The sequence below is a fragment of the Littorina saxatilis genome, linkage group LG9 (genome assembly GCF_037325665.1).
Source record: "Littorina saxatilis isolate snail1 linkage group LG9, US_GU_Lsax_2.0, whole genome shotgun sequence".
Lineage (NCBI taxonomy): Eukaryota > Metazoa > Mollusca > Gastropoda > Littorinimorpha > Littorinidae > Littorina > Littorina saxatilis.
Window position 1 is genome coordinate 66,186,925 of NC_090253.1, and position 26,207 is coordinate 66,213,131.

General features: G+C 43.1%; 2 protein-coding genes across 2 annotated transcripts in view; one reads left to right on the forward strand and one right to left on the reverse strand.

The window, feature by feature from the left end:
• Positions 1-7,520: 7,520 nt before the first annotated feature.
• On the reverse strand, positions 7,521-9,515 carry LOC138977331 (protein FAM186A-like). Its single transcript, XM_070350231.1, has 2 exons — positions 9,476-9,515; positions 7,521-9,031 (listed from the first exon to the last, which is right to left on the reverse strand). The coding sequence occupies exons 1-2, from the start codon at positions 9,513-9,515 to the stop codon at positions 7,521-7,523; spliced, it is 1,551 nt and encodes a 516-aa protein (XP_070206332.1).
• An 8,582-nt stretch (positions 9,516-18,097) lies between these two features.
• LOC138976869 (THO complex subunit 5 homolog) overlaps positions 18,098-26,207 on the forward strand; it is a 103,497-nt gene continuing 95,387 nt past the window's right edge. The window contains exon 1 of the mRNA XM_070349754.1: positions 18,098-18,432. The gene's annotated coding sequence lies outside the window, so the exon portion shown is untranslated. The remainder of the gene's footprint in view (positions 18,433-26,207) is intronic.

Below are 26,207 nucleotides of genomic sequence, written 5' to 3' on the forward strand. Positions count from 1 at the left end.
TAACAATAAACTCCTAATACTTCTTTAAACGTTCTGTAAAAATGATTTGTGTGAAAAGTGTTGAAAAGAAGAGATAAAATAAATCCTCAAGGCAGTGAACACACTCACCATGCACTGACATACGAAAGCAGCCACACAAACACAGCACAGAGGATCGTGTGCAGATACTTTGCAAGAATAAGCTTGAAAACCAGTTTGAAGAAATAGCAGCAGATAGAGCTGCATGTCATAGTCATGTAATTTATTTTCTTCTTGTCTGGCTTTATTGACTGCATGCCGATCATGTGGCATGGCAGTGACTTTTCACTCTTCAGTCGGAAATACACTGTACATAACACAGCTCCCACTCTCCCTCACTAATGCCTACCCCAAGCCGTGACAACTGATGCTTGGAAATTGTGTGGAAGAGTACACCTCTCTATTTCTCTCCAATGCTCTTCCTGTTGACATGTAGTGACACCGGACACCCCACAGAGTTTAGCCAGCTACCCCTCCACCCCCCCCTCCCCCCTCCCTCTCTCTCACTCCCTCCAGCCATGTACTGTTTGGGGCTGTGGCCAGAGAGGCCAGCTGCACTGTTCACTCAGAGCAAAACCAGTTGACTGTGTCGTAACTTTTGACAAAGCAAGACAACTGAAGGGTTCACAGATTAGGCTGGTCAAGGCTGAGGGGAAACAAGAATATCTTGTCAATGAAAGAGGTACACACAGACACACGATGCTGAGAACTGTGGCCGTTTTTCACTCTCTTTCGCAGGACCTTCATCGACTGTACATGTGGTTTCTGTTGTTTACGTCCAACAGACAAGAATAAAGAGCACAGTGCAGTTTCATGTTGGCATCTTCGCATGTATTCCACTCCTGACCAAAACTACCCCCCCCCCCCCCCCCCCCCTCTCCTGATGGGTACACGTGCACTCAAGTTATCAGTGACTGTCATCACGCCATTGCGGCTGTGATCTTTGTACCAAGAGCCGGACTGCTCTGTTATCGACTTTGTTGTGGTGAACATTTGACGATGGTCTGTCCGTACATTGGAGGTATGACCAGCTGTTGGGACCGAAAATGAGTGTCCGCGTCCACGTTTTGCAGGTGTCCGTTTAAGGGGGGGCAAATATAGAAGGAAAACACTCCGTGCCAGCAAATGTGTCCGTACATGTCAGGTGTCCGCTCACGCCGGGGGCCGTACATTGCAGGGACTGCTGTACTCTGATACCTGATGCACAAGACCAAGTCTGCATGGAAAAGATGCTGTAATCTAGGACAGAGTTTGGTGGGTTATAGGAACATGAAAATACCCAGTATGTTGCCCCCAAAATCAGCTTGCGTGGCCTGAATGGCGGGGTAAAAACAATCATACATGATACATGAAGAAGATTTACAGAACTTTTTAATTTTTATTTTAAAGACTATTTAGTATGACAAAGCTTATGTTTTGTCTTGGGTACTTCGGACGAACTTTAGGATTATTTAGGGTTATTTATTCTTGCGGCTAACATTGCTGCAGCCCACTGCTGCACAGTGCAAATTCACAATTTTCAAGGTGAAGTGTCTGCACTGAAATGCAACCTCTCACAGAGCTATCAAAACATCCTCGCAGTTTGAGGCAGATCTCGCAAGACCCGGCAGGGTATTGCAGATTTATCGCGCGACTTCGCTGTGCTAGCCGATAGGGCAAGTCGCCTATTGCTTTGCACAGATTATAAGGTATAACACTTGTAACAGCCAAGTAACAAAACATGGTTCCACTAACATTTTGAGGAATGTAGACTTCACATGCCAGTAAAATCGGAGTTACTTCCCTTTAGAAAAATAACTTGAAGCTCTTCAGCAAGAGTTGGATAGCACACATATGGTCTCAGAAAAAAAAGAGTTACCTTTTCTTAGATTGGTTATAGTGGGACAGACATACATATAATTATGGGGCAGTGAAGGAAATTCCGACAAGTAGGCGTTAACGTCAGTCTCTACATCAAGATTGTGCAAGTCGCAAGAATTTGTCTTGTAATAATAATATCAGAATGATTATAAAATTATAATATCCTTGCTTGTTTTGTTATTCTTGATTGTGGAAACAATCGATCTGTTTTGGCAGATTACAGAAATCCGACAGCACCAAAAATAGACCACCAATATAAGCAGAGAGTAGGTATAACAGAGTAACTTCCCTTTTAGAAAAAAAGATCTTTAGAGCTATGAGCTCTGATACATGGTACGCACACTGGACTGACAACAAATCTTGGTTGGTAAGAAAATATCAGGAGATATTTTCTGATGGTTGCTGGTGGTTTGATGTGATCATTAGTGAGTGTTTGATTCAAGGAAACATTGTTGTACTTGTATTTGAAGGGAAGTGTTACTTGGGAGACAAAGAGACATGATTAAGTGATGTGTTTACATCTGAAGGTTACCCACAGAGAGTTTCTTTCTCGATCATGTTACTGAAACGTGATATTATTCTTTGATACTTGACATTATTCATTGCCAAGTGACTGAATCAGGTGATGTGGTTAGGCCAATATTTACCAAGGTGTACTCCCCATCCTATTGACAGACTGTGGGCCTACTGATGAGGTTAGGGCATTATCTACCAGGTAGTATCCCCCATCCTATTGATGAGGTTAGGGCATTACAGTCAAACACGCTTAAGACGAACTCGCCCTGTGATGGACCAAGAGCCTTCCTAGTGGAAATGGATCAAAGACAGAAACGTCGATATCGAAAATCCATATATGTATTACATGACGATGTTCAATCCTTTGTCATCCCAGATCCACTACACTTGATCAAAAACCTGAGAAACAACTTTATGTCAAAAGACATTATCTTCTCTTTAAATGGAAAACAAATGACAGCCACATGGAGCGATATTTGCACTTGACAGTTCAAACCCTGTGCGTTGATATGAACGATCTACACCCCGATCTCCCAACAAACCTCCTCACTATCTTCAGACGCCTCCGTGCCGGCGGCTGCCGCTTCCATATCTTTAACAAGTCCTGCCATTGTGGAGAACCCTATTCATTCCAACACATTTTCGCTCCATGCGCTACAAATAGAATTACCTTTAAAACCTTATATGACCATATGCAGCTCCATGGTCTGAGTCCCCAGGATTATTTGCGCAGTAGCAGTTCTCTAGGCTGGTCACACAGCTTGCTGCTGTGCCGACTGGTCAGGGACTCGGACATGGGGCTGTGGGTATAACTCTAAGCCCAGATTATCACATCAGCGTGTTTCAGTTTGAGGTCGAGTGGCTCCCGCCATCCCTCCTGATTCTAGCGACTACCCTCTAGACAACATATCCTCACCCTAGGCTCACTAGTCGCCAAACTGTACATATTGTTTTTATTACCACGGCCTTCGTGGCTTACATCTTAATCCTTTTATTTGTAAAAAGTTTTGAGATTTATTGTTCGTGTTCCTCTTACTTGCTCATCTATTTGGTTTTATTGGTGATCCTGAAAAGTTCCACTTTTTAACTCGATTTGAATTAAAAAAAATCATTTTACAAACCCGTTATTCAAGATATAGAATACAGACTTATAATTCTTACCAAGAAACATCTTAACTACTTTTCATTTTAACAAATTCCACAGAGCATTATCAACTCAACCCCACCCCCTGCCCTCCTCTCCTTATTTTTTGTTTCTTTCTTTCCTCTTTTTGAAAGCGGACAAACACTCAAGTCCTTAATGGCTCAAAACCGTAGGACTTTTAATATTAAAAAAAAAAAATAAAAAAAAAAATTGTTTTATGTTTGTTTTGTTGTTGTTGTTTATTGAAAGCGGACAAACTCTCAAGTCCTTAATGGCTCAAGTCCGTAGGACTTTTAATATTAAAAAAAAAAAATAAAAAAAAAAATTGTTTTATGTTTGTTTTGTTGTTGTTGTTTATTGAAAGCGGACAAACTCTCAAGTCCTTAATGGCACCGTAGGAATCTAAATTTTACTACTTGTGTCACATGTCGTTCTACAATGACATATACCGTAATCTGAGGTTTTTTTGAGACCTGACAGTACATTTGTCAGGTGATATTGAAAGTAATTTGGTAAAAATCATCGGTGAGTGTGAAGTTACACACTATGTAGTAAATATCTCACTGTGTGTGTCTCAGACACAGGAACACACACAACTGACACAATTCAATACTAGAGTGTAAAGGGAATGGAAACACACACAACTGACACAATTCAATACTAGAGTGTAAAGGGAATGGAAACACACACAACTGACACAATTCAATACTAGAGTGTAAAGGGAATGGAAACACACACAACTGACACAATTCAATACTAGAGTGTAAAGGGAATGGAAACACACACAACTGACACAATTCAATACTAGAGTGTAAAGGGAATGGAAACACACACAACTGACACAATTCAATACTAGAGTGTAAAGGGAATGGAAACACACACAACTGACACAATTCAATACTAGAGTGTAAAGGGAATGGAAACACACACAACTGACAAAATTCAATACTAGAGTGTAAAGGGAATGGAATAGCCAACTTGCACAATACCCCGCTTGGATAGCTCTCCGGTACGAAAGATACGGAAGGTTCACTTCCCTGCGGGTACATTTTTTGCTCTCAAGAGTTATCGTTCCTTCCATACACAACAATCATTGATCAGTGGCTACCGAACAGCAGAATTTTCATGCGATTGCAAGTACCAAAGTTGCAAAAATACCTCAAAGAAAGAAAAATACAATATTCAGGATACAAGAAACTGAAGCTGATAAAGTTATTGAACAGACAACGGAGTACCGGGATGGCACGTCATTTTGACGTCGAAGAGAATTCAACCATCGCTTCACAAGCGCTGGTGTTCTCTGGCTTGTGTTAAAAAAAATTGATCGCCTTTCCTTTGTGTACGGGCCATGCTTGGATACTTCGGACGAACTTTAGGATTATTTAGGGTTATTTATTCTTGCGGCTAACATTGCTGCAGCCCACTGCTGCACAGTGCAAATTCACAATTTTCAAGGTGAAGTGTCTGCACTGAAATGCAACCTCTCACAGAGCTATCAAAACATCCTCGCAGTTTGAGGCAGATCTCGCAAGACCCGGCAGGGTATTGCAGATTTATCGCGCGACTTCGCTGTGCTAGCCGATAGGGCAAGTCGCCTATTGCTTTGCACAGATTATAAGGTATAACAATTGTAACAGCCAAGTAACAAAACATGGTTCCACTAACATTTTGAGGAATGTAGACTTCACATGCCAGTAAAATCGGAGTTACTTCCCTTTAGAAAAATAACTTGAAGCTCTTCAGCAAGAGTTGGATAGCACACATATGGTCTCAGAAAAAAAGAGTTACCTTTTCTTAGCTTGGTTATGGTAGGACAGACATACATATAATTATGGGGCAGTGAAGGAAATTCCGACAAGTAGGCGTTAACGTCAGTCTCTACATCAAAATTGTGCGAGTCGCAAAAGAATTTGTCTTGTAATAATAATATCAGAATGATTATAAAATTATAATATCCTTGCTTGTTTTGTTATTCTTGATTGTAGAAAATTAACAATCGATCTGTTTTGGCAGATTACAGAAATCCGACAGCACCAGGAATAGACCACCAATATAAGCAGAGAGTAGGTATAACAGAGTAACTTCCCTTTTAGAAAAAAAGATCTTTAGGGCTATGAGCTCTGATAGATGGTACGCACACTGGACTGACAACAAATCTTGGTTGGTAAGAAAATATCAGCAGTTATTTTCTGATGGTTGCTGGTGGGTTGATGTGATCATTAGTGAATGTTTGATTCAAGGAAACATTGTTGTGCTTGTATTTGAAGGGAAGTGTTACTTGGGAGACAAAGACAAATCATTAAGTGATGTGTTTACCTCTGATGGTTACCGACAAAGTGAAAACTCCTTTCAGGATTTATTATTCTTTGATACTTAACAATGTGCATTGTCAAGATACTTGACAATATGCATTGTCAAGTGACTGAATCAAGTAATGAGGTTAGGGCAATGTCCACTAGGAAGTGTCCCCCAGCCTATTGACGATTGTGGGCCTATTGGTGTGGTTAGGGCATTATGTACCAGGTGGTACTCCCCATCCTATTGACGACTGTGGGCCTATTGGTGTGGTTAGGGCATTATGTACCAGGTGGTACTTCCCATCCTATTGACGATTGTGGGCCTATTGGTGTGGTTAGGGCATTATGTACCAGGTGGTACTCCCCATCCTATTGACGACTGTGGGCCTATTGGTGTGGTTAGGGCATTATGTACCAGGTGGTACTTCCCATCCTATTGACGATTGTGGGCCTATTGGTGTGGTTAGGGCATTATGTACCAGGTGGTACTTCCCATCCTATTGACGCCTGCGCTGACTGTGGGCCTACTGATGAGGTTAGGGCATTATCTACCAGGTAGTATCCCCCATCCTATTGACGATTGTGGGCCTACTGATGAGGTTAGGGCATTATCTACCAGGTAGTATCTCCCATCCTATTGATGACTCAGTGGGCCTACTGATGAGGTTAGGGCATTACAGTCAAACACGCTGTGTTGCATCCCATATCTAAAATAGGTGTCTGCATTGTATTTGTGTGCGTTATAATGTATTGTAATTCAATCAAGTTTGCGTTTTAATGAAACAGATCCTGTGATTGGTCAGAATGCCCCAACTCATTAAAAATTACCGGTGACTAATTGTCGATAGCCACTCGCTAAAAAATCCATTAACAACCTGCTGGCGAGGCGCATTGATACCGCCTGACTAGTCTCGGTTAGCTTTGAGGGTCATTTTACAAGTGGGAAATATGAAGGCCAACGATATACCGAGACCATAAGGTATGCGAAGTGATGACGTCGAATACGTGACGTAAGTTGATGCATGAATTCTTCCGGACTACGTCAGTCAATTCCAAAGATCGCTTTTGTGATGAAAGAATTTGTTTTAGAGTTTGGTGTCCAGAAACCCGTCAAAAAAGAAGGGAAAATGTGTGTGAAAGAAAACAAAACAGGAGCAGAGTGATAAGATAGGAATACAGAGACATATTTCTTGGGACTTGACCCTTGCAGGTAGGTGGACTGAAAGTAGTGTGTGAACAGAACAGAACCAATTCTGTCTGTTTACAACCGCATGAAAGCAGGAAAGAGATCGTCGTCAGATTGAATTACAATAACATTAACATGCTTCCATTTGAAACTTCGAGGTCTTCATCGTGGATTGACGCCCTCCCAAAGTCTAATTGAAGCCCTCCGTCGCTTCGCTCCGTCGGGCTTCAATTAGCTTTTGTCGGGTGTCAATCCCCGATGAAGACCTCGAAGTTTCAAATGGAAGCATGTTAATGTGTAATTATAGTGCAATGTGTTATTAATTGATAGGTGTGTGTAAATGCACTGTAAATAATGTTATGTTTTGAAAGAATGTCTGCTATGTGCTACAGCCACTCTTCCTCCAAGTCTGTTATCATTAGTTATTAACACCCAGCTTCCCAATGCCCACAGGCTAATTTACAGGCCGTGTCAGAGATACCACCACACTACTGTTTATCTAATCAGTTCCAGACACTTGCTGGATGGGGGGTGTGAGTGTCAGTTGCTGGATGGAGGGTGTGAGTGTCAGTTGCTGGATGGAGGGTGTGAGTGTCAGTTGCTGGATGGAGGGTGTGAGTGTCAGTTGCTGGATGGAGGGTGTGAGTGTCACTTGCTGGATGGAGGGTGTGAGTGTCAGTTGCTGGATGGAGGGTGTGAGTGTCAGTTGCTGGATGGAGGGTGTGAGTGTCAGTTGCTGGATGGAGGGTGTGAGTGTCACTTGCTGGATGGAGGGTGTGAGTGTCACTTGCTGGATGGAGGGTGTGAGTGTCAGTTGCTGGATGGAGGGTGTGAGTGTCACTTGCTGGATGGAGGGTGTGAGTGTCAGTTGCTGGATGGAGGGTGTGAGTGTCAGTTGCTGGATGGAGGGTGTGAGTGTCACTTGCTGGATGGAGGGTGTGAGTGTCAGTTGCTGGATGGGGGGTGTGAGTGTCAGTTGCTGGATGGAGGGTGTGAGTGTCAGTTGCTGGATGGGGGGTGTGAGTGTCAGTTGCTGGATGGAGGGTGTGAGTGTCAGTTGCTGGATGGAGGGTGTGAGTGTCAGTTGCTGGATGGAGGGTGTGAGTGTCACTTGCTGGATGGAGGGTGTGAGTGTCAGTTGCTGGATGGAGGGTGTGAGTGTCACTTGCTGGATGGAGGGTGTGAGTGTCAGTTGCTGGATGGAGGGTGTGAGTGTCACTTGCTGGATGGAGGGTGTGAGTGTCACTTGCTGGATGGAGGGTGTGAGTGTCAGTTGCTGGATGGAGGGTGTGAGTGTCACTTGCTGGATGGAGGGTGTGAGTGTCACTTGCTGGATGGAGGGTGTGAGTGTCACTTGCTGGATGGAGGGTGTGAGTGTCACTTGCTGGATGGAGGGTGTGAGTGTCACTTGCTGGATGGAGGGTGTGAGTGTCAGTTGCTGGATGGAGGGTGTGAGTGTCAGTTGCTGGATGGAGGGTGTGAGTGTCACTTGCTGGATGGAGGGTGTGAGTGTCACTTGCTGGATGGAGGGTGTGAGTGTCAGTTGCTGGATGGAGGGTGTGAGTGTCAGTTGCTGGATGGAGGGTGTGAGTGTCACTTGCTGGATGGAGGGTGTGAGTGTCACTTGCTGGATGGAGGGTGTGAGTGTCACTTGCTGGATGGAGGGTGTGAGTGTCACTTGCTGGATGGAGGGTGTGAGTGTCAGTTGCTGGATGGAGGGTGTGAGTGTCAGTTGCTGGATGGAGGGTGTGAGTGTCACTTGCTGGATGGAGGGTGTGAGTGTCACTTGCTGGATGGAGGGTGTGAGTGTCACTTGCTGGATGGAGGGTGTGAGTGTCACTTGCTGGATGGAGGGTGTGAGTGTCAGTTGCTGGATGGAGGGTGTGAGTGTCACTTGCTGGATGGAGGGTGTGAGTGTCTGTTGCTGGATGGAGGGTGTTAGTGTCACTTGCTGGATGGAGGGTGTGAGTGTCACTTGCTGGATGGAGGGTGTGAGTGTCAGTTGCGCATCTGGAGGCCATTAATCAAATCTTCCTACTGGCAGAAAAATTCATCCCGATCTTCGCCTTTAAGACGAACTCGCCCGGGGAATGAAAAATTGTTTCGCTTATTCGAGTTTCTGCATATCCGAGTTCGGATAAGCCAAACCTTTCCCAAGAAATTACCCTGCAGTTCGGCTTAAGCGAGTTTTCTTTCAGGATAAGTTGTAAAATCACTTGGAATATATCTCTCTCTTTCTCTCTCTCTCTCTCTCTCTCTCTCTCTCTCTCTCTCTCTCTCTCTCTCTCTTTCTCTCTCTCTATCTCTCTCTCTCTATCTCTCTCTCTGCGTGGTGTGTGTGTGTGTTATTGGCATATGACATAACCTAATCACACACACACACACACACAAATGCGCGCGCATTACTGTACGCACAAATCAATGCACGCTCCTCTTCGCTCCTCTCAAGGTTACCTTTCGACCTGCCCCTCCCCTGTACCCCTCCCTTGGTCATCCCATCTCTAACCCTGAACCCACCACCTACTTCACGCACGCCAGTCTGTCCAAACAATGGCACCTGCAAAACATGTGGCTCACGTCATCGGTTTCCCCGCATACTCAAAAACAGGTGACGTTTTCGTGTCCGTAGGATAATAATAGCCTTGACGAAATATGTTTATCTTCCTGACGTGTTTTTCAAGCGAAAATTTAAAAAAATGTCTCTCCGATAATGTTGGGCTTATATGGGTAAGTTCTGACCTTACCAGTATTAGCTTGGCTGATATGCGTACGTTCTGACCTAACCCAGCTAACCAGTATGAGCAGGGCCGATATGGGTATGTTCTGACCTGACCCAGTTAACCACTATGGACTGGTCCGATATGGGTAAGTTTTGACCTAACCAAGCTAACCAGTATGGGCTGAGCCGATATGGGTAAGTTCTGACCTAACCAGTGTGAACTGGGCTGATATGGGTAAGTTCTGACCTAACCAGTACCAGCTGGGCTGATATGGGTAAGTTCTGACCTAACCAGTATTAGCTGGGCTGATATGGGCAAGTTCTGACCTAACCCAGCTTACCGGTATGAGCTAGGTCGTTATGGATAGAAACAGTGATGCCTCAGATGCCTGAAATGGTGTGCTTGCACATTTTAACGTTGGTAACTTGCAGGCATGGCCATATAGGCAGGTTTCACAGTATTGTGTTCAGCAATTTACTATTTACACACTCAAATTCTACAAAATAAATGTTGGCACACAATTCAAAGGACATGTGTTTCCAACAAAGTGAGTTTGTTACAACTAAAAACAGTAATTTTTTTTATAGTCCTGGTCCTTATTTATATCTAAAAACCAGGCGCAAAGCGGCATACCCTGAAAACGCAAAAAAAGCAATACGGTCATCCTATGCATGCATATAGCTCATATAGCCAAAACCGTTGAAGATAGAAAGACATTTATTGAACAAAAAATATGCAACACATCATTCTTAACAAGTTTTGTTCTTGTATGTATATCAAAATATTGATCCTCAAATGAATGGTTTGAAAAAATACGACTTCCGGCAGACCTAGACCGTTTTGAAGGAAAAAACCGTGTTTTTTTTCAAACCATTCCATGGCCATCAATATTTTCATATACATGTAAGAACAAAACGTGTTAAGACTGGTGTTGTGCATCTAGTTTGTTCAATAAATGTCTTTCTATCTTCAATGGTTTTGGCTAGATGAGGTAACAAGAGAAGGATATGGGCATTGGAATTACGTCAACATTTCGAGCATTGTCACAGATGAAACATTTACTGCAGGGTGCTCCTGATTAACAAACCGAGCAAAACTGAAAATTATTGAAGAGAAGACATGTCTGAACAGTTTATAAAGAGACAAGTTTGCAATCATTTGTAAACACCATTATTGTATGGAGGAGTAACTGTTCCCCTACCCCCTAAGAAGGTATTTCTGTCCGTCAACCACGTGAGCGATCGCCACAAATCGAGGCATCACTCGCATTTCAGTTTGGACACACCGGCTGATTGCAAATGCACAGTACGTGTTTCGACACTGAAACGTGACGATTGAGCGTCAAAATAGTTTCTTAAAACAGTCGAAAATGGAGTTAAATGTGACTTCAACACTCAGTGGCGATCGCTAGAGTGGCGATTGTTACTAGACGGACACTAGAAAACCTCAGAAAATGTAATTACTTTGCGATTTTTTTAACTGAAAAACTGTTGCGGTCTTTTTCTGTCGAGCGCGAGCGTCAACGTAAAACAACGTGAGGTCACTTCCTCCCCAAACGGTTAGTTTTTGAATGAAAAGAAAAATGTGGCGATCGCTACATTGTTTAGACGGACTGGATCGCAACTTTGAAACTCGGGTCACCGTGCGTCGATCAAGGGCAAATTGACCTCGGCAACATTATAACTCACTTCAAGGGTGCACAAACTTGTATTTACAGTATACAAAATTAGGTAAACTTGTGTTTTTGTCCTGTGAAATCACAATTAGTTTCGATGCTCTTGATATCGCTATGCGGACGGACAGATCCGAATCCCCATACATTTTTTTTGCGGAGCTAGTATAAGTTAGAATTTGTGTTATGGATATCGATTGTTGTTGAAAAACAATCATTTCAATGTGTTCTGGCACTCTCAACCACCACAGCATTGATACTTGTGCATGTGTGTGTTGGAATTTAGTTCTTTGTTTAGTGATGCTGTGGCAAAAGTAAATTCATCCGTCCGTATTTTGACGATCGCCACCATTCACACGCACATAAATAAACACATTATCAAAAATTTCAACTTTTATTTTCAAAAAAGTATTTAAACAACAACTAGTTTGCATGTTAATACAACAAATACAGCAGATTCTCACAGATATGGATTTAAAAGACTAAGCAAATCTGAGACTATCAAAATGGCCTAATACCATGAAACCTGCCTATACACATGTGAAATATTTTAACATCTAAAATCAGTATTTTGTTCAAGTATGTCCAAACTCCAAAGATGGATCATGTGTGTTGCATCCCATATCTAAAATAGGTGTCTGCATTGTATTTGTGTGTGTTATAAAGTATTATAGTGCAATGTGTTATTAATTGATAGGTGTGTGTGAATGCACTGTAAATAATGTTATGTTATTGTTGTTTTTCCCATGATTGTGCAGCTTTCTGAGCATTGTTAAACTCTGGATATATGCACTTTAGAAATATTGTGCTTATCATTTTATCACGTTCACCATTGCCTGACCTATCTTGTTTTGTCCGCAGCATGGGAGAGTTTGGTCAGTACGTTGCACCATGGGAGAGTTTGGTCAGTACGTTGCACCATGGGAGAGTTTGGTCAGTACGTTGCACCATGGGAGAGTTTGGTCAGTACGTACGTTGCACCATGGGAGAGTTTGGTCAGTACGTTGCACCATGGGAGAGTTTGGTCAGAACGTTGCACCATGGGAGAGTTTGGTCAGTACGTTGCACCATTGACTGACCTATCTTGTTTTGTCCGCAGCATGGGAGAGTTTGGTCAGTACGTTGCACCATGGGAGAGTTTGGTCAGTACGTTGCACCATTGACTGACCTATCTTGTTTTGTCCGCACCATGGGAGAGTTTGGTCAGTACGTTGCACCATGGGAGAGTTTGGTCAGTACGTTGCACCATTGACTGACCTATCTTGTTTTGTCCGCAGCATGGGAGAGTTTGGTCAGTACGTTGCATCATTGACTGACCTATCTTGTTTTGTCCGCAGCATGGGAGAGTTTGGTCAGTACGTTGCACCATGGGAGAGTTTGGTCAGTACGTACGTTGCACCATGGGAGAGTTTGGTCAGTACGTTGCACCATGGGAGAGTTTGGTCAGTACGTTGCACCATGGGAGAGTTTGGTCAGTCCGTTGCATCATTGACTGACCTATCTTGTTTTGTCCGCACCATGGGAGAGTTTGGTCAGTACGTTGCATCATTGACTGACCTATCTTGTTTTGTCCGCAGCATGGGAGAGTTTGGTCAGTACGTTGCACCATGGGAGAGTTTGGTCAGTACGTACGTTGCACCATGGGAGAGTTTGGTCAGTACGTTGCACCATGGGAGAGTTGGTCAGTCCGTTGCACCATGGGAGAGTTTGGTCAGAACGTTGCACCATGGGAGAGTTTGGTCAGTACGTTGCACCATGGGAGAGTTTGGTCAGAACGTTGCACCATGGGAGAGTTTGGTCAGTACGTTGCACCATGGGAGAGTTTGGTCAGTCCGTTGCACCATTGACTGACCTATCTTGTTTTGTCCGCAGCATGGGAGAGTTTGGTCAGTACATTGCACCATGGGAGAGTTTGGTCAGTACGTTGCATCATTGACTGACCTATCTTGTTTTGTCCTCAGCATGGGAGAGTTAGGTCAGTACGTTGCATCATTGACTGACCTATCTTGTTTTGTCCGCAGCATGGGAGAGTTTGGTCAGTACGTTGCATCATTGACTGACCTATCTTGTTTTGTCCGCAGCATGGGAGAGTTTGGTCAGTACGTTGCACCATGGGAGAGTTTGGTCAGTACGTACGTTGCACCATGGGAGAGTTTGGTCAGTACGTTGCACCATGGGAGAGTTTGGTCAGTACGTACGTTGCACCATGGGAGAGTTTAGTCAGTACGTTGCACCATGGGAGAGTTTGGTCAGTCCGTTGCACCATGGGAGAGTTTGGTCAGAACGTTGCACCATGGGAGAGTTTGGTCAGTACGTTGCACCATGGGAGAGTTTGGTCAGAACGTTGCACCATGGGAGAGTTTGGTCAGTACGTTGCACCATGGGAGAGTTTGGTCAGTCCGTTGCACCATTGACTGTGTGCGCGCCTTCGTGAGCGAGGCTGGTACTACATATTGTTCATACGAAATGACAAACACAGGTTACAAGCGATAACGCGCAAAAGTACTGGTTTATTTGTTTACATCTGACACTAGGTATCAGTAATGCATATATATATTTACAGTACTACGTATTGCGGTAAAAAACTTATGAACAGAAAGAAAAAGAGAAAAGAAAACAAATTATTAGACATGGCAAAAGTATGAAATGCATTAACAAAACACGAGAAGTAAAAACAAGAAAAATAAACAATCACAAGACAGGCGAAGACAAACAGACAAGAAAGTTACAATTACCAAACACTCGTTGGTTAGACGGTCCTTCAACAACAATAAATAATTACGTTCCTTACGTTCAACAATACCATAAGCACTAAGAGTACTCAAGAAACTTAGCATACATACGTTTAAATCCGAAATGGCTACTTTCAGAAAAATACAAAACGTTGACTCTTCAGGCCAGGAATACAAAGCAAACCGTCATACCAAAAAAGTCTAACGACAACGTTCCTGCGTTAATCAAAGTCACAAACAAGATATTTACTCATCCACTTTCCCTCAATAACGTTACAAGAAATAAGCCCGTTTACAAACGATCACCACAGACCGCAAGCTTCTTTTACCTAAATTCTTTTAACGTAAGGCTGAAAAAGTCGGAGAAAACGTTTCACTTCGAACTTTGTTAACCACAGAAAACACAAGTTATCATTATAAACATTAGCGACTTTCTAGCGTCTACAAAACATTGCTGTACGTTCACAACACTAGAACAGTTGAACACACAATAAAGAAACACTACAACAAGACTTTCAACTCACGTTATACATAAACAACTCACAAAGTCATTACAAAATGGCGACCAAAACACAACACAAACAAGTAACAACAAAATTACCTTATGCGCTGTGTGGGTTGACCAGCAGTACCAAAAACGTGTTGCCTCTCAAACGAAGGGCACAAAACGATTCACACTTGAGAAACAACTGTCTCCAAGAACATTACGTTGACGTTAAAGCATAAGAAACACTCCGTTGGTTCACTTGATAACCTTCATACGTTTACAGATCAAAACCAAACACTTCCTAAAACCCTCAGATCGACTGACGAGACAGGAGTCAAGCAGTGGTATTTATGGAAACAAAAACCTAACATGGAATAGTTATTCAAAAGTCAAAGGTCACCGGATTGACCAACCAACAACATTCCTAAGACAGAATCGGGTGAAACTACTATTTTACAACCAATCAGTAACCGATCACGCACTCCGTGCATGCTCAAAACTTAAAACGGTATATTTACAGAAAGAAGACCAAGGAACTAGCTGACATTACAAAGCTAAAAACACGTGAGTCACACGTATTCTAAAACTTGCAACGCAGATTCGCAGGGCTCACCCTAAAATCAAGACACGAAAAAAAGCACGTGAATCTCACGGTGTTCTAGAACTAAACGACGCAGTTTGTGACGCTCCGACCAAAACCAGGTCACAACAACTGAACAAGGAGCACGTGAATCTCACGTAAAAATATTAACGCTCCACAAAACGGGTCACCACAAGGTGCCACAATAAAAACACGGTTTACTTCTTTTTACATCGTGCAATGGCTTGATCAAACGTAATTACAACAAAAAGTAGGTGAATGCATGCCACATCGGCATGCACAGACTGACCTATCTTGTTTTGTCCGCAGCATGGGAGAGTTTGGTCAGTACATTGCACCATGGGAGAGTTTGGTCAGTACGTTGCATCATTGACTGACCTATCTTGTTTTGTCCTCAGCATGGGAGAGTTAGGTCAATACGTTGCACCATTGACTGACCTATCTTGTTTTGTCCGCAGCATGGGAGAGTTTGGTCAGTACGTTGCATCATTGACTGACCTATCTTGTTTTGTCCTCAGCATGGGAGAGTTTGGTCAATACGTTGCACCATTGACTGACCTATCTTGTTTTGTCCTCAGCATGGGAGAGTTTGGTCAGTACATTGCACCATTGACTGACCTATCTTGTTTTGTCCTCAGCATGGGAGAGCTTGGTCAATACGTTGCACCATTGACTGACTTATCTTGTTTTGTCCTCAGCATGGGAGAGTTTGGTCAGTACATTGCACCATTGACTGACCTATCTTGTTTTGTCCGCAGCATGGGAGAGTTTGGTCAGTACGTGGACCGTGTGGGGCGACCCTACATGTAGGCGCAGTGGCTCGGCGGTCTGCAGTTTCTGGACCTGACGGAGTCGGACACACCGAGCGGCTCGACCAGCATGACCGTGCGCGCCAAGACCTCCATCAGCGCCACCTACATGCAGCAGAGCATCAAGCGGCTGCGACAGTGCCTCAAGGCGCGCCGCGGACTGCTGCGTCAGCTCTCTTCGTTGGGTATGTTTTTGCCAGGTCTGCAGGTTGGTTGGTTGGTTCAAGGGGACCATCTTTATACACAGTGGACCTCATGCCGGCAGGTTGGTTGGTTCAGTTAAGAGGACCATCTTTATACACAGTGGACCTCATGCCGGCAGGTTGGTTGGTTGGTTCAGTTAAGAGGACCATCTTTATATACAGTGGACCTCATGCCGGCAGGTTGGTTGGTTGGTTGGTTGGTTGGTTCAAGGGGACCATCTTTATACACAGTGGACCTCATGCCGGCAGGTTGGTTGGTTGGTTGGTTGGTTGGTTCAAGGGGACCATCTTTATACACAGTGGACCTCATGCCGGCAGGTTGGTTGGTTGGTTCAGTTAAGAGGACCATCTTTATACACAGTGGACCTCATGCCGGCAGGTTGGTTGGTTGGTTCAGTTAAGAGGACCATCTTTATACACAGTGGACCTCATGCCGGCAGGTTGGTTGGTTGGTTGGTTCAGTTAAGAGGACCATCTTTATACACAGTGGACCTCATGCCGGCAGGTTGGTTGGTTGGTTGGTTCAGTTAAGAGGACCATCTTTATACACAGTGGACCTCATGCCGGCAGGTTGGTTGGTTGGTTGGTTGGTTCAGTTAAGAGGACCATCTTTATACACAGTGGACCTCATGCCGGCAGGTTGGTTGGTTGGTTGGTTGGTTCAGTTAAGAGGACCATCTTTATACACAGTGGACCTCATGCCGGCAGGTTGGTTGGTTGGTTGGTTGGTTCAGTTAAGAGGACCATCTTTATACACAGTGGACCTCATGCCGGCAGGTTGGTTGGTTGGTTGGTTGAGTTAAGAGGACAATCTTTATACACAGTGGACCTCATGCCGGCAGGTTGGTTGGTTGGTTGGTTGGTTGGTTGAGTTAAGAGGACCATCTTTATACACAGGGGAACCCCCTTTCACACCTCCAACAATCTGAGATCAGATCAGGTCTTAAAAAGGAAGGAGTGTTTAAAATGGGGGTCAGGTTACACAGGTTGTCAACAAAACGTCTTGGAAAACAGGGGGTTAAAGGGAGGAAGTTTTGAATTGGAGTGTTTAAAATGGGGGTCAGGTTACACAGGTTGTCAACAAAACGTCTTGGAAAACAGGGGGTTAAAGGGAGGAAGTCTTGAATTGGAGTGTTTAAAATGGGGGTCAGGTTACACAGGTTGTCAACAAAACGTCTTGGAAAACAGGGGGATAAAGGGAGGAAGTCTTGAATTGGAGTGTTTAAAATGGGGGTCAGGTTACACAGGTTGTCAACAAAACGTCTTGGAAAACAGGGGGTTAAAGGGAGGAAGTCTTGAATTGGAGTGTTTAAAATGGGGGTCAGGTTACACAGGTTGTCAACAAAACGTCTTGGAAAACAGGGGGTTAAAGGGAGGAAGTTTTGAATTGGAGTGTTTAAAATGGGGGTCAGGTTACACAGGTTGTCAACAAAACGTCTTGAAAAACGGGGGGATAAAGGGAGGAAGTGTTGAATTGGAGTGTTTAAAATGGGGTTCAGGTTACACAGGTTGTCAACAAAACGTCTTGGAAAACGGGGGGATAAAGGGAGGAAGTGTTGAATTGGAGTGTTTAAAATGGGGGTCAGGTTACACAGGTTGTCAACAAAACGTCTTGGAAAACAGGGGGATAAAGGGAGGAAGTCTTGAATTGGAGTGTTTAAAATGGGGGTCAGGTTACACAGGTTGTCAACAAAACGTCTTGGAAAACAGGGGGTTAAAGGGAGGAAGTGTTGAATTGGAGTGTTTAAAATGGGGGGGGGGGGGGGGGTCCTCTGTGTAAGGCCTGCAGGCTAAATAAGCCTTTTGCCTGTAATATGATTTCATCTCTTGTTATTTGTTATTGTTTGGGGGAGGATGATGTTAGTCAGTGGTTAAGTCATCTTTCAGTGTTGTGGACCCCGTTTAAGACTGACAAAACTCCGAGAAAATCTTTTAGGGAGGGAGTCTTCTTGTCCAATGTTAACAAATGATTGAATGGCCTATCTATGTACACAGAGCAAGGCGTCGTACCCCTCAGCGGATCAGTCATCAAGAAGTTTCCAGCCAAGATCGTTTCACGCCTGTCGTTTTTGAAGCGGATAACCTTGGATGACCTTGAAGGGCTGCCCCATGCCAAGCGGGTGGTGGAGGGGGGCTTCGTCAGCCGTAACGACTTGCTGTTCTGCGCTGTGCTAGAGAGAGGCTCAGGTAAGGGTTCATGAAGAAAGGTTTGCAGTGGGACGGACTGAGCATAGCTGCCAACTGCTACGCTTTCGGCGTAGCATGCTATGTTTTAAGAGCAATTACTACGCTGCTATGCCGAACTAAAGATTGCTACACTTAAACAAATCATCACAAGCATGCTAACAGTTTCCTCTTGTTGAGAGTCCTGGTACTCATTTCTACCTTCCATTGCGTGTGGCAGTCATAAAATAGGTCATACAACAGTCTATACTGAAAGGTGGTACTGCAGATACTCTCTAAAGGGCATTTTATGTCCTGCATTATCATGAAACTTTCATGAAAAATGTCTTTTCTTGTGCAAGATGGCATAGATGTGGATGTGGGGATACATTTTAATAAATGCCACTCAAACACCCTTTGCTACGCTGAAAAAAAAAATCCACATTGCAATACTTGACTTGAGGCTTGACACAGGTTGACTATGTCTGCCTGAGTCACAAATAGTGTTAAGCCTGTCCTTGACTGGGCCAAGTTGACTATGTCTGCCTGAGTCACAAATAGTGTTAAGCCTGTCCTTGACTGGGCCAAGTTGACTATGTCTGCCTGAGTCACAAATAGTGTTAAGCCTGTCCTTGACTGGGCCAAGTTGACTATGTCTGCCTGAGTCACAAATAGTGTTAAGCCTGTCCTTGACTGGGCCAAGTTGACTATGTCTGCCTGAGTCACAAATAGTGTTAAGCCTGTCCTTGACTGGGCCAAGTTGACTATGTCTGCCTGAGTCACAAATAGTGTTAAGCCTGTCCTTGACTGGGCCAAGTTGACTATGTCTGCCTGAGTCACAAATAGTGTTAAGCCTGTCCTTGACTGGGCCAAGTTGACTATGTCTGCCTGAGTCACAAATAGTGTTAAGCCTGTCCTTGACTGGGCCAAGTTGACTATGTCTGCCTGAGTCACAAATAGTGTTAAGCCTGTCCTTGACTGGGCCAAGTTGACTATGCGAAATATACTTTGCCCAGTTGGCCGCACGAGCTTTAGCACTGAGTGTTTGGTAAAAAGAATGACTTTGGGCTTAATCAAGGAGCGCATTTACTCTGATACCTGATGCTCAAGACCAAGATGCTGTAATCTAGGACAGAGTTGTTGGTAAAAAGAATGACTTTGGGCTTAATCAAGGAGCGCATTTACTCTGATACCTGATGCACAAGACCAAGATGCTGTAATCTAGGACAGAGTTTGGTGGGTTATAGGAACATGAAAATACCCAGTATGTTGCCCCCAAAATCAGCTTGTGTGGCCTGAATGGCGGGGTGAAAACGATCATACATGATACATGAAGAAGATTTACAGAACTTTTTAATTTTTATTTTAAAGACTATTTAGTATGACAAAGCTTATGTTTTGTTGGAAGTAGTTGTGAACAAACTTCTTTTTCTAAAAACTTGTGTTCAACAAAGTGTTGTTGTCAATATCTGTCAGGGGAAGTAAGGTGCACCATTGAAAAAGTAAGTGAGTAAAATAGGAGAGTTATTTCCCTTAGAAAAAAAATAACCAGAAGCACTTGAATTATGGTTAGGTAGCGCACAAATAGGATAGAGACAATGTCTTGTCTCAAAAAGGTAATTGCAATGATTTGCAAGTGGTTGCTCTTTGTTTGGGGTGAACATCAGTGTCTATTTGAATCAGTGACGTATTGTTGTGTTATGTATTTGAATGGAAATGGCGTTCAGTGGCTTGAAAGAAAGTACTTAAATAAAAGATTTTTTTTTTTTTTTTCCCCTGATGGTTTTAAACTCCTGTTTCCGGATTACACAATAAACATAAAAACATGATAATATAAACAAGAGGATAGCTGTTTTCTCTCTCAGTTAATACTGCTAATGTGACGTCGCCTCCTCTGCGACTATTGTAGTGGCGGGGAGGTCGACGGACAACGCAGATAGGTCTTTTTATCCTATTTATAATTAACAAATGCCGCATAGCAACTCATGCGTGCGTCAATGAAATGATGTGTCCAAATCAATCAATCAATCAATCAATGAGTCTTATATCGCGCATATTCCGTGGGTACAGTTCTAGGCGCTCTGCAGTGATGCCGTGTGAGATGAAATTTTATACGGCCAGTAGATTGCAGCCATTTCGGCGCATATTTACCTTTCACGGCCTATTATTCCAAGTCACACGGGTATAGGTAGACAATTATTAACTGTGCCTAAGCAATTTTGCCAGGAAAGACCCTTTTGTCAATCGTGGGATCTTTAACGTGCACACCCAATGTAATGTACACGGGGGGAGGTTCGGACACCGAAGAGAGTCTGCACACAAAGTTGACTCTGTGAAATAAATTTCCGCCGAACCTGGGATCGAACTCACGCTGACAGCGGCCAACTGAATACAAATCCAGCGCGCTACCAACTGAGCTACACCCCCGCCAAATGTTACTACCCTATAGAAGATCAGTATTACGTTTTGCGCATGTTCTTTATATTTTTCTCACAATGTTGTCACTTTTAAACCTTTTCACAGGTGGTCCTGAGTTTTATCTTTTTCTTAACGAAACTAAAATTGAATTAAAAATCCATGTTTTTAATGGTCCTTCCCCTAGGAAGTCAACGCATATAAAGGAAAAATTATGAATATTTCTCTTACAAGGATCTTATCGTATATTTCTTATTGCCCCACCCCCCTCCCTTATTCATGGAGAGCGGGGCCGGGGTCCTATCACGGTCGGGCTTGCTTGGTCTTGCCCTTTTCTTTCCCGTATCATCAACTCATGTCCCTAAAAGGAAAATTTCCTGTGAGGACGTTAAGGACCCCTTTTATCAGTAAATTGTTTTTTCATTCTAGCTGATAGCGGGGTGAAGATCAGTGAGCTGGCCAGGGTCCCCCCACCCTCCTACCCGCCCTGGCTTGAGGAAACCCCTACTATTATATTAATATATATGACAGTGAAGATAATACTACCAAAAAAGATAACCCCGTCTACCTAGCTACTGTTACAAAAGAAACCCTAAACTACAAATTCTCGGAGCATTTAAAAGTCTTCACTGACGGATCCAAATTTGCAGACGGCAGCGTTGGCTGCGCCTTTGTGATCCCAGATCTCAAAATCTCAAGGAAATATACTCTTAATAAAGACATCTCCATATTCTCAGCCGAGCTATTTGCCTTGCTCATGGCATGCACTTTTATAAATGACCTCCCAGTCACACCGCGTGCGGTAGTTTTCTGCTCTGACTCGCGCTCTTCACCACAAGCTCTGCATCGAAACACATCAAATCGGGCAGAGCTACAAAGAGAAATCCTCTTTATATGTCACCAGTTAATCGCATCCGGCACATCCGTATCATTTCTCTGGGTCCCCTCTCACGTAGGGGTCCGGGGAAATGAACTGGCGGATGTCGCTGCCAAAGAGGCGGCAGAATCTAGCCCAGCTAACACTAACATCGGCTACTCAGTAACCGAGTTCTACAGTAAAATTCGTAAACTCATTCGAAGTCAGTACGTAACATCTCTGTCCTATCAACCCATTAATATGAACGATCTACACCCCGATCTCCCAACAAACCTCCTCACTATCTTCAGACGTCTCCGTGCCGGCGGCTGCCGCTTTCATATCTTTAACAAGTCCTGCCATTGTGGAGAACCCTATTCATTCCAACACATTTTCGCTCCATGCGCTACAAATAGAATTACCTTTAAAACCTTATATGACCATATGCAGCTCCATGGTCTGAGTCCCCAGGATTATTTGCGCAGTAGCAGTTCTCTAGGCTGGTCACACAGCTTGCTGCTGTGCCGACTGGTCAGGGACTCGGACATGGGGCTGTGGGTATAACTCTAAGCCCAGATTATCACATCAGCGTGTTTCAGTTTGAGGTCGAGTGGCTCCCGCCATCCCTCCTGATTCTAGCGACTACCCTCTAGACAACATATCCTCACCCTAGGCTCACTAGTCGCCAAACTGTACATATTTTTATTTTTATTACCACGGCCTTCTTGGCTTACATCTTAATCCTTTTATTTGTATAAAGTTTTAAGATTTATTGTTCGTGTTCCTCTTACTTGCTCATCTATTTGCTTTTACTGGTGATCCTGAAAGGTTCCACCTTTTAACTCGTTTTGAATAAAAAATCATTTTACAAACCCGTTATTCAAGATATAGAATACAGACTTATAATTCTTACCAAGAAACATCTGAACTACTTTTCATTTTAACGAATTCCACAGAGCATTATCATCTCAACCCCACCCCCTGCCCTCCTCTCCTTATTTTTATTTTTATTTATTTATTTTTTTTTTTTGAAAGCGGACAAACACTCAAGTCCTTAATGGCTTAAAACCGTAGGACTTTTAATATTAATTTTAAGAAAAATTGTTTTTTTCGTATGTTTTGTTGTTGTTTTTTGAAAGTGGACAAACACTCAAGTCGTTAATGGCACCGTGGGACTTTTAATCTAAATTTTACTACTTGTGTCACATGTCGTTCTACAATGACATATATACCGTCATGTGAGGTTTTTTTGAGACCTGACAGTACATTTGTCAGGTGATATTGAAAGTAATTTGGTAAAAATCCTGGGTGAGTGTGAAGTTACACACTATGTAGTAAATATCTCACTGTGTGTGTCTCAGACACAGAAACACACACAACTGACACAATTCAATACTAGAGTGTAAAGGGAATGGAAACACACACAACTGACACAATTCAATACTAGAGTGTAAAGGGAATGGAAACACACACAACTGACACAATTCAATACTAGAGTGTAAAGGGAATGGAAACACACACAACTGACACAATTCAATACTAGAGTGTAAAGGGAATGGAAACACACACAACTGACACAATTCAATACTAGAGTGTAAAGGGAATGGAAACACACACAACTGACACAATTCAATACTAGAGTGTAAAGGGAATGGAATAGCCAACTTGCACAATACCCCGCTTGGATAGCTCTCCGGTACGAAAGATAAGGAAGATTCACTTCCCTGCGGGCACATTTTTTGCTCTCAAGAGTTATGGTTCCTTCCATACAGAACAATCACTGATCAATGGCTACCAAACAGCAGAATTTTCATGCGATTGCAAGTACCAAAGTTGCAAAAATACCTCAAAGAAAGAAAAATACATTTTGACGTCGAAGAGAATTCAGCCATCGCTTCACAAGCGCTGGTGTTCTCTGACTTGTGTTAAAAAAAATTGATCGCCTTTCCTTTGTGTACGGGCCATGCTTGGATACTTCGGACGAACTTTAGGATTATTAGGGTTATTTATTCTTGCGGCTAACATTGCTGCAGCCCACTGCTGCACAGTGCAAATTCACAATTTTCAAGGTGAAGTGTCTGCACTGAAATGCAACCTCTCACAGTTTGAGGCAGATCTCGCAAGACCCAGCAGGGTATTGCAGATTTATCGCGCGACTTCGCTGTGCTAGCCGATAGGGCAAGTCGCCTATTGCTTTGCACAGATTATAAGGTATAACAATTGTAACAGCCAAGTAACAAAACATGGTTCCACTAACATTTTGAGGAATGTAGACTTCACATGCGAGTAAAATCGGAGTTACTTCCCTTTAGAAAAATAACTTGAAGCTCTTCAGCAAGAGTTGGATAGCACACATATGGTCTCAGAAAAAAAAGAGTTACCTTTTCTTAGCTTGGTTATGTCTACTTTATGGTGGGACAGACATACATATAATTATGGGGCAGTGAAGGAAATTCCGACAAGTAGGCGTTAACGTCAGTCTCTACATCAAGATTGTGCGAGTCGCAAAAGAATTTGTCTTGTAATAATAATATCAGAATGATTATCAAATTATAATATCCTTGCTTGTTTTGTTATTCTTGATTGTGGAAAATTAACAATCGATCTGTTTTGGCAGATTACAGAAATCCGACAGCACCAGAAATAGACCACCAATATAAGCAGAGAGTAGGTATAACAGAGTAACTTCCCTTAGAAAAAAAGATCTTTAGGGCTATGAGCTCTGATAGATGGTACGCACACTGGACTGACAACAAATCTTGGTTGGTAAGAAAATATCAGAAGTTATTCTCTGATGGTTGCTGGTGGTTTGATGTGATAATTAGTGAGTGTTTGATTCAAGGAAACATTGTTGTGCTTGTGTTTGAAGGGAAGTGTTACTTGGGAGACAAAGACAAATGATTAAGTGATGTGTTTACATCTGAAGGTTATCCACTGAGTGAACTTTCTGGTTCATGTCACTAAATCGTGATATTATTCTTTGAGACTTGACAATATTCATTGCCAAGTGACTGAATCAAGTAATGTGATTAGGGCATTATCTACCAGGTAGTATCCCCCATCCTATTGACGATTGTGGGCCTACTGATGAGGTTAGGGCATTATCTACCAGGTAGTATCCCCCATCCTATTCACGACTTTTTTCCGTGACCTTTCGGATTTCATGGGGGCTGCCATTTTGGTTTTGATGCGCTTCCTTTTCCGGTTTACGTATTTTCCGGTTTAACATAGCATTTGCGTTTTTTTGTCAGAAGAGTGATATTTGGTTATGAAGGAAGTCAAGTCCGCCATTACCTGCCACCTCAGTTGAGTGTTTACTTTGAACTTATACTTGAACCGTAACAGTGTGTAGCCAGTTCACAAGACCTGTTCATCTTCCTACCAGTTCCAACTGTTGTTATCAATGGGTCGCGCAGCTGGAGGAAGTGTTTATTTCCATTCGGAGCCCAACTTCAGTTCAAAACCAGTCAAAAACTGGCCTTGACATTCCCACATTACGATACCCTTGAATGACATTAGATCTACGTCGTTTCCGCTTGCCAAAATCCCACATGTTACATGTCTGCTCTTCGAGTTGTTTGGAACTTAGTTCGAGTATTTTCTCAAACGTAACTTTTGACCCAGCTGTCAGGTAGGCATCATGAATTAGACGTACACTAACACTGGCAGTTATAAATCATGTTGTGCAAAAGACTCGAAAGAAGTAGAACATTGTGGAAAATCGGGAATGCTTTCTCAGTTTGTGCACCCTGGCAACATTTAGCAGGAGAAAAAAAATGCATATGCCTTCCTCTGCAAAAGTCGCGCGAAGAATGCTGAACGGGCAGCGACGACTATAGCTGTTCTTCTTCAAAGTAATAAACTACCCCCCAAACCCCGCTGCAAGTTTGTGCGATTTACTTTGTGGACATGAAGCCAGCAGAGGACTCAGGAATGCCCACTTAATTCCTTGATTGTACTTCCGTCACAAGAGCTAAAAGAACATTCAATGTTCGTTAAATCTGTGGATCAAGTGACTCACGAAGCGGAGGAAAAGAAAATCACCGGCAGATCTGTACAAGATGTTGAATTCTGCCAGGGAAACGAAGCCGCCCTCACGGCAGAGAAGTCTCCGCCTACGAAAATCAGTAGATCTAGAGCAAGGTAAACATACGTTTTTCAAAGCTTGTTCACAAACACATACACACACACACACACACTCACACAAACACACACACACACACACACACACGTACACAAGCACACACACGCTCACACCATCACACACACACACACATGAAAGAGATGGAATAGCTGATCGAGTGATGACAATGTTGATTGATAAGTATTTTTTGGTGCGGTGAACTTGAGGCTATATATTGTTCTATCAATCCATCGATATATTTTACACTTTCACCCCAGAAATGAAGCACGTGTACACATATTGAACAAAAGAATCATTTTAAGCTTTCATTGGCATTGTTTCCTTTTTTTGCAGACATGTTGGCAGGAAGTGAGTGTTTCACCCCACTCTTGCAAGGTAGGTTGA

Coding starts and splice junctions, on each gene's coding strand:
- LOC138977331 (XM_070350231.1), bottom strand. CDS start 9,515: ATGACCAAGGGAGGGGTACAGGGGAGGGGCAGGTCGAAAG. Junction 9,032..9,475: donor GGGGAGGGGCAGGTCGAAAG/GTAACCTTGAGA, acceptor AATGGCCTCCAG/ATGCGCAACTGACACTCACA.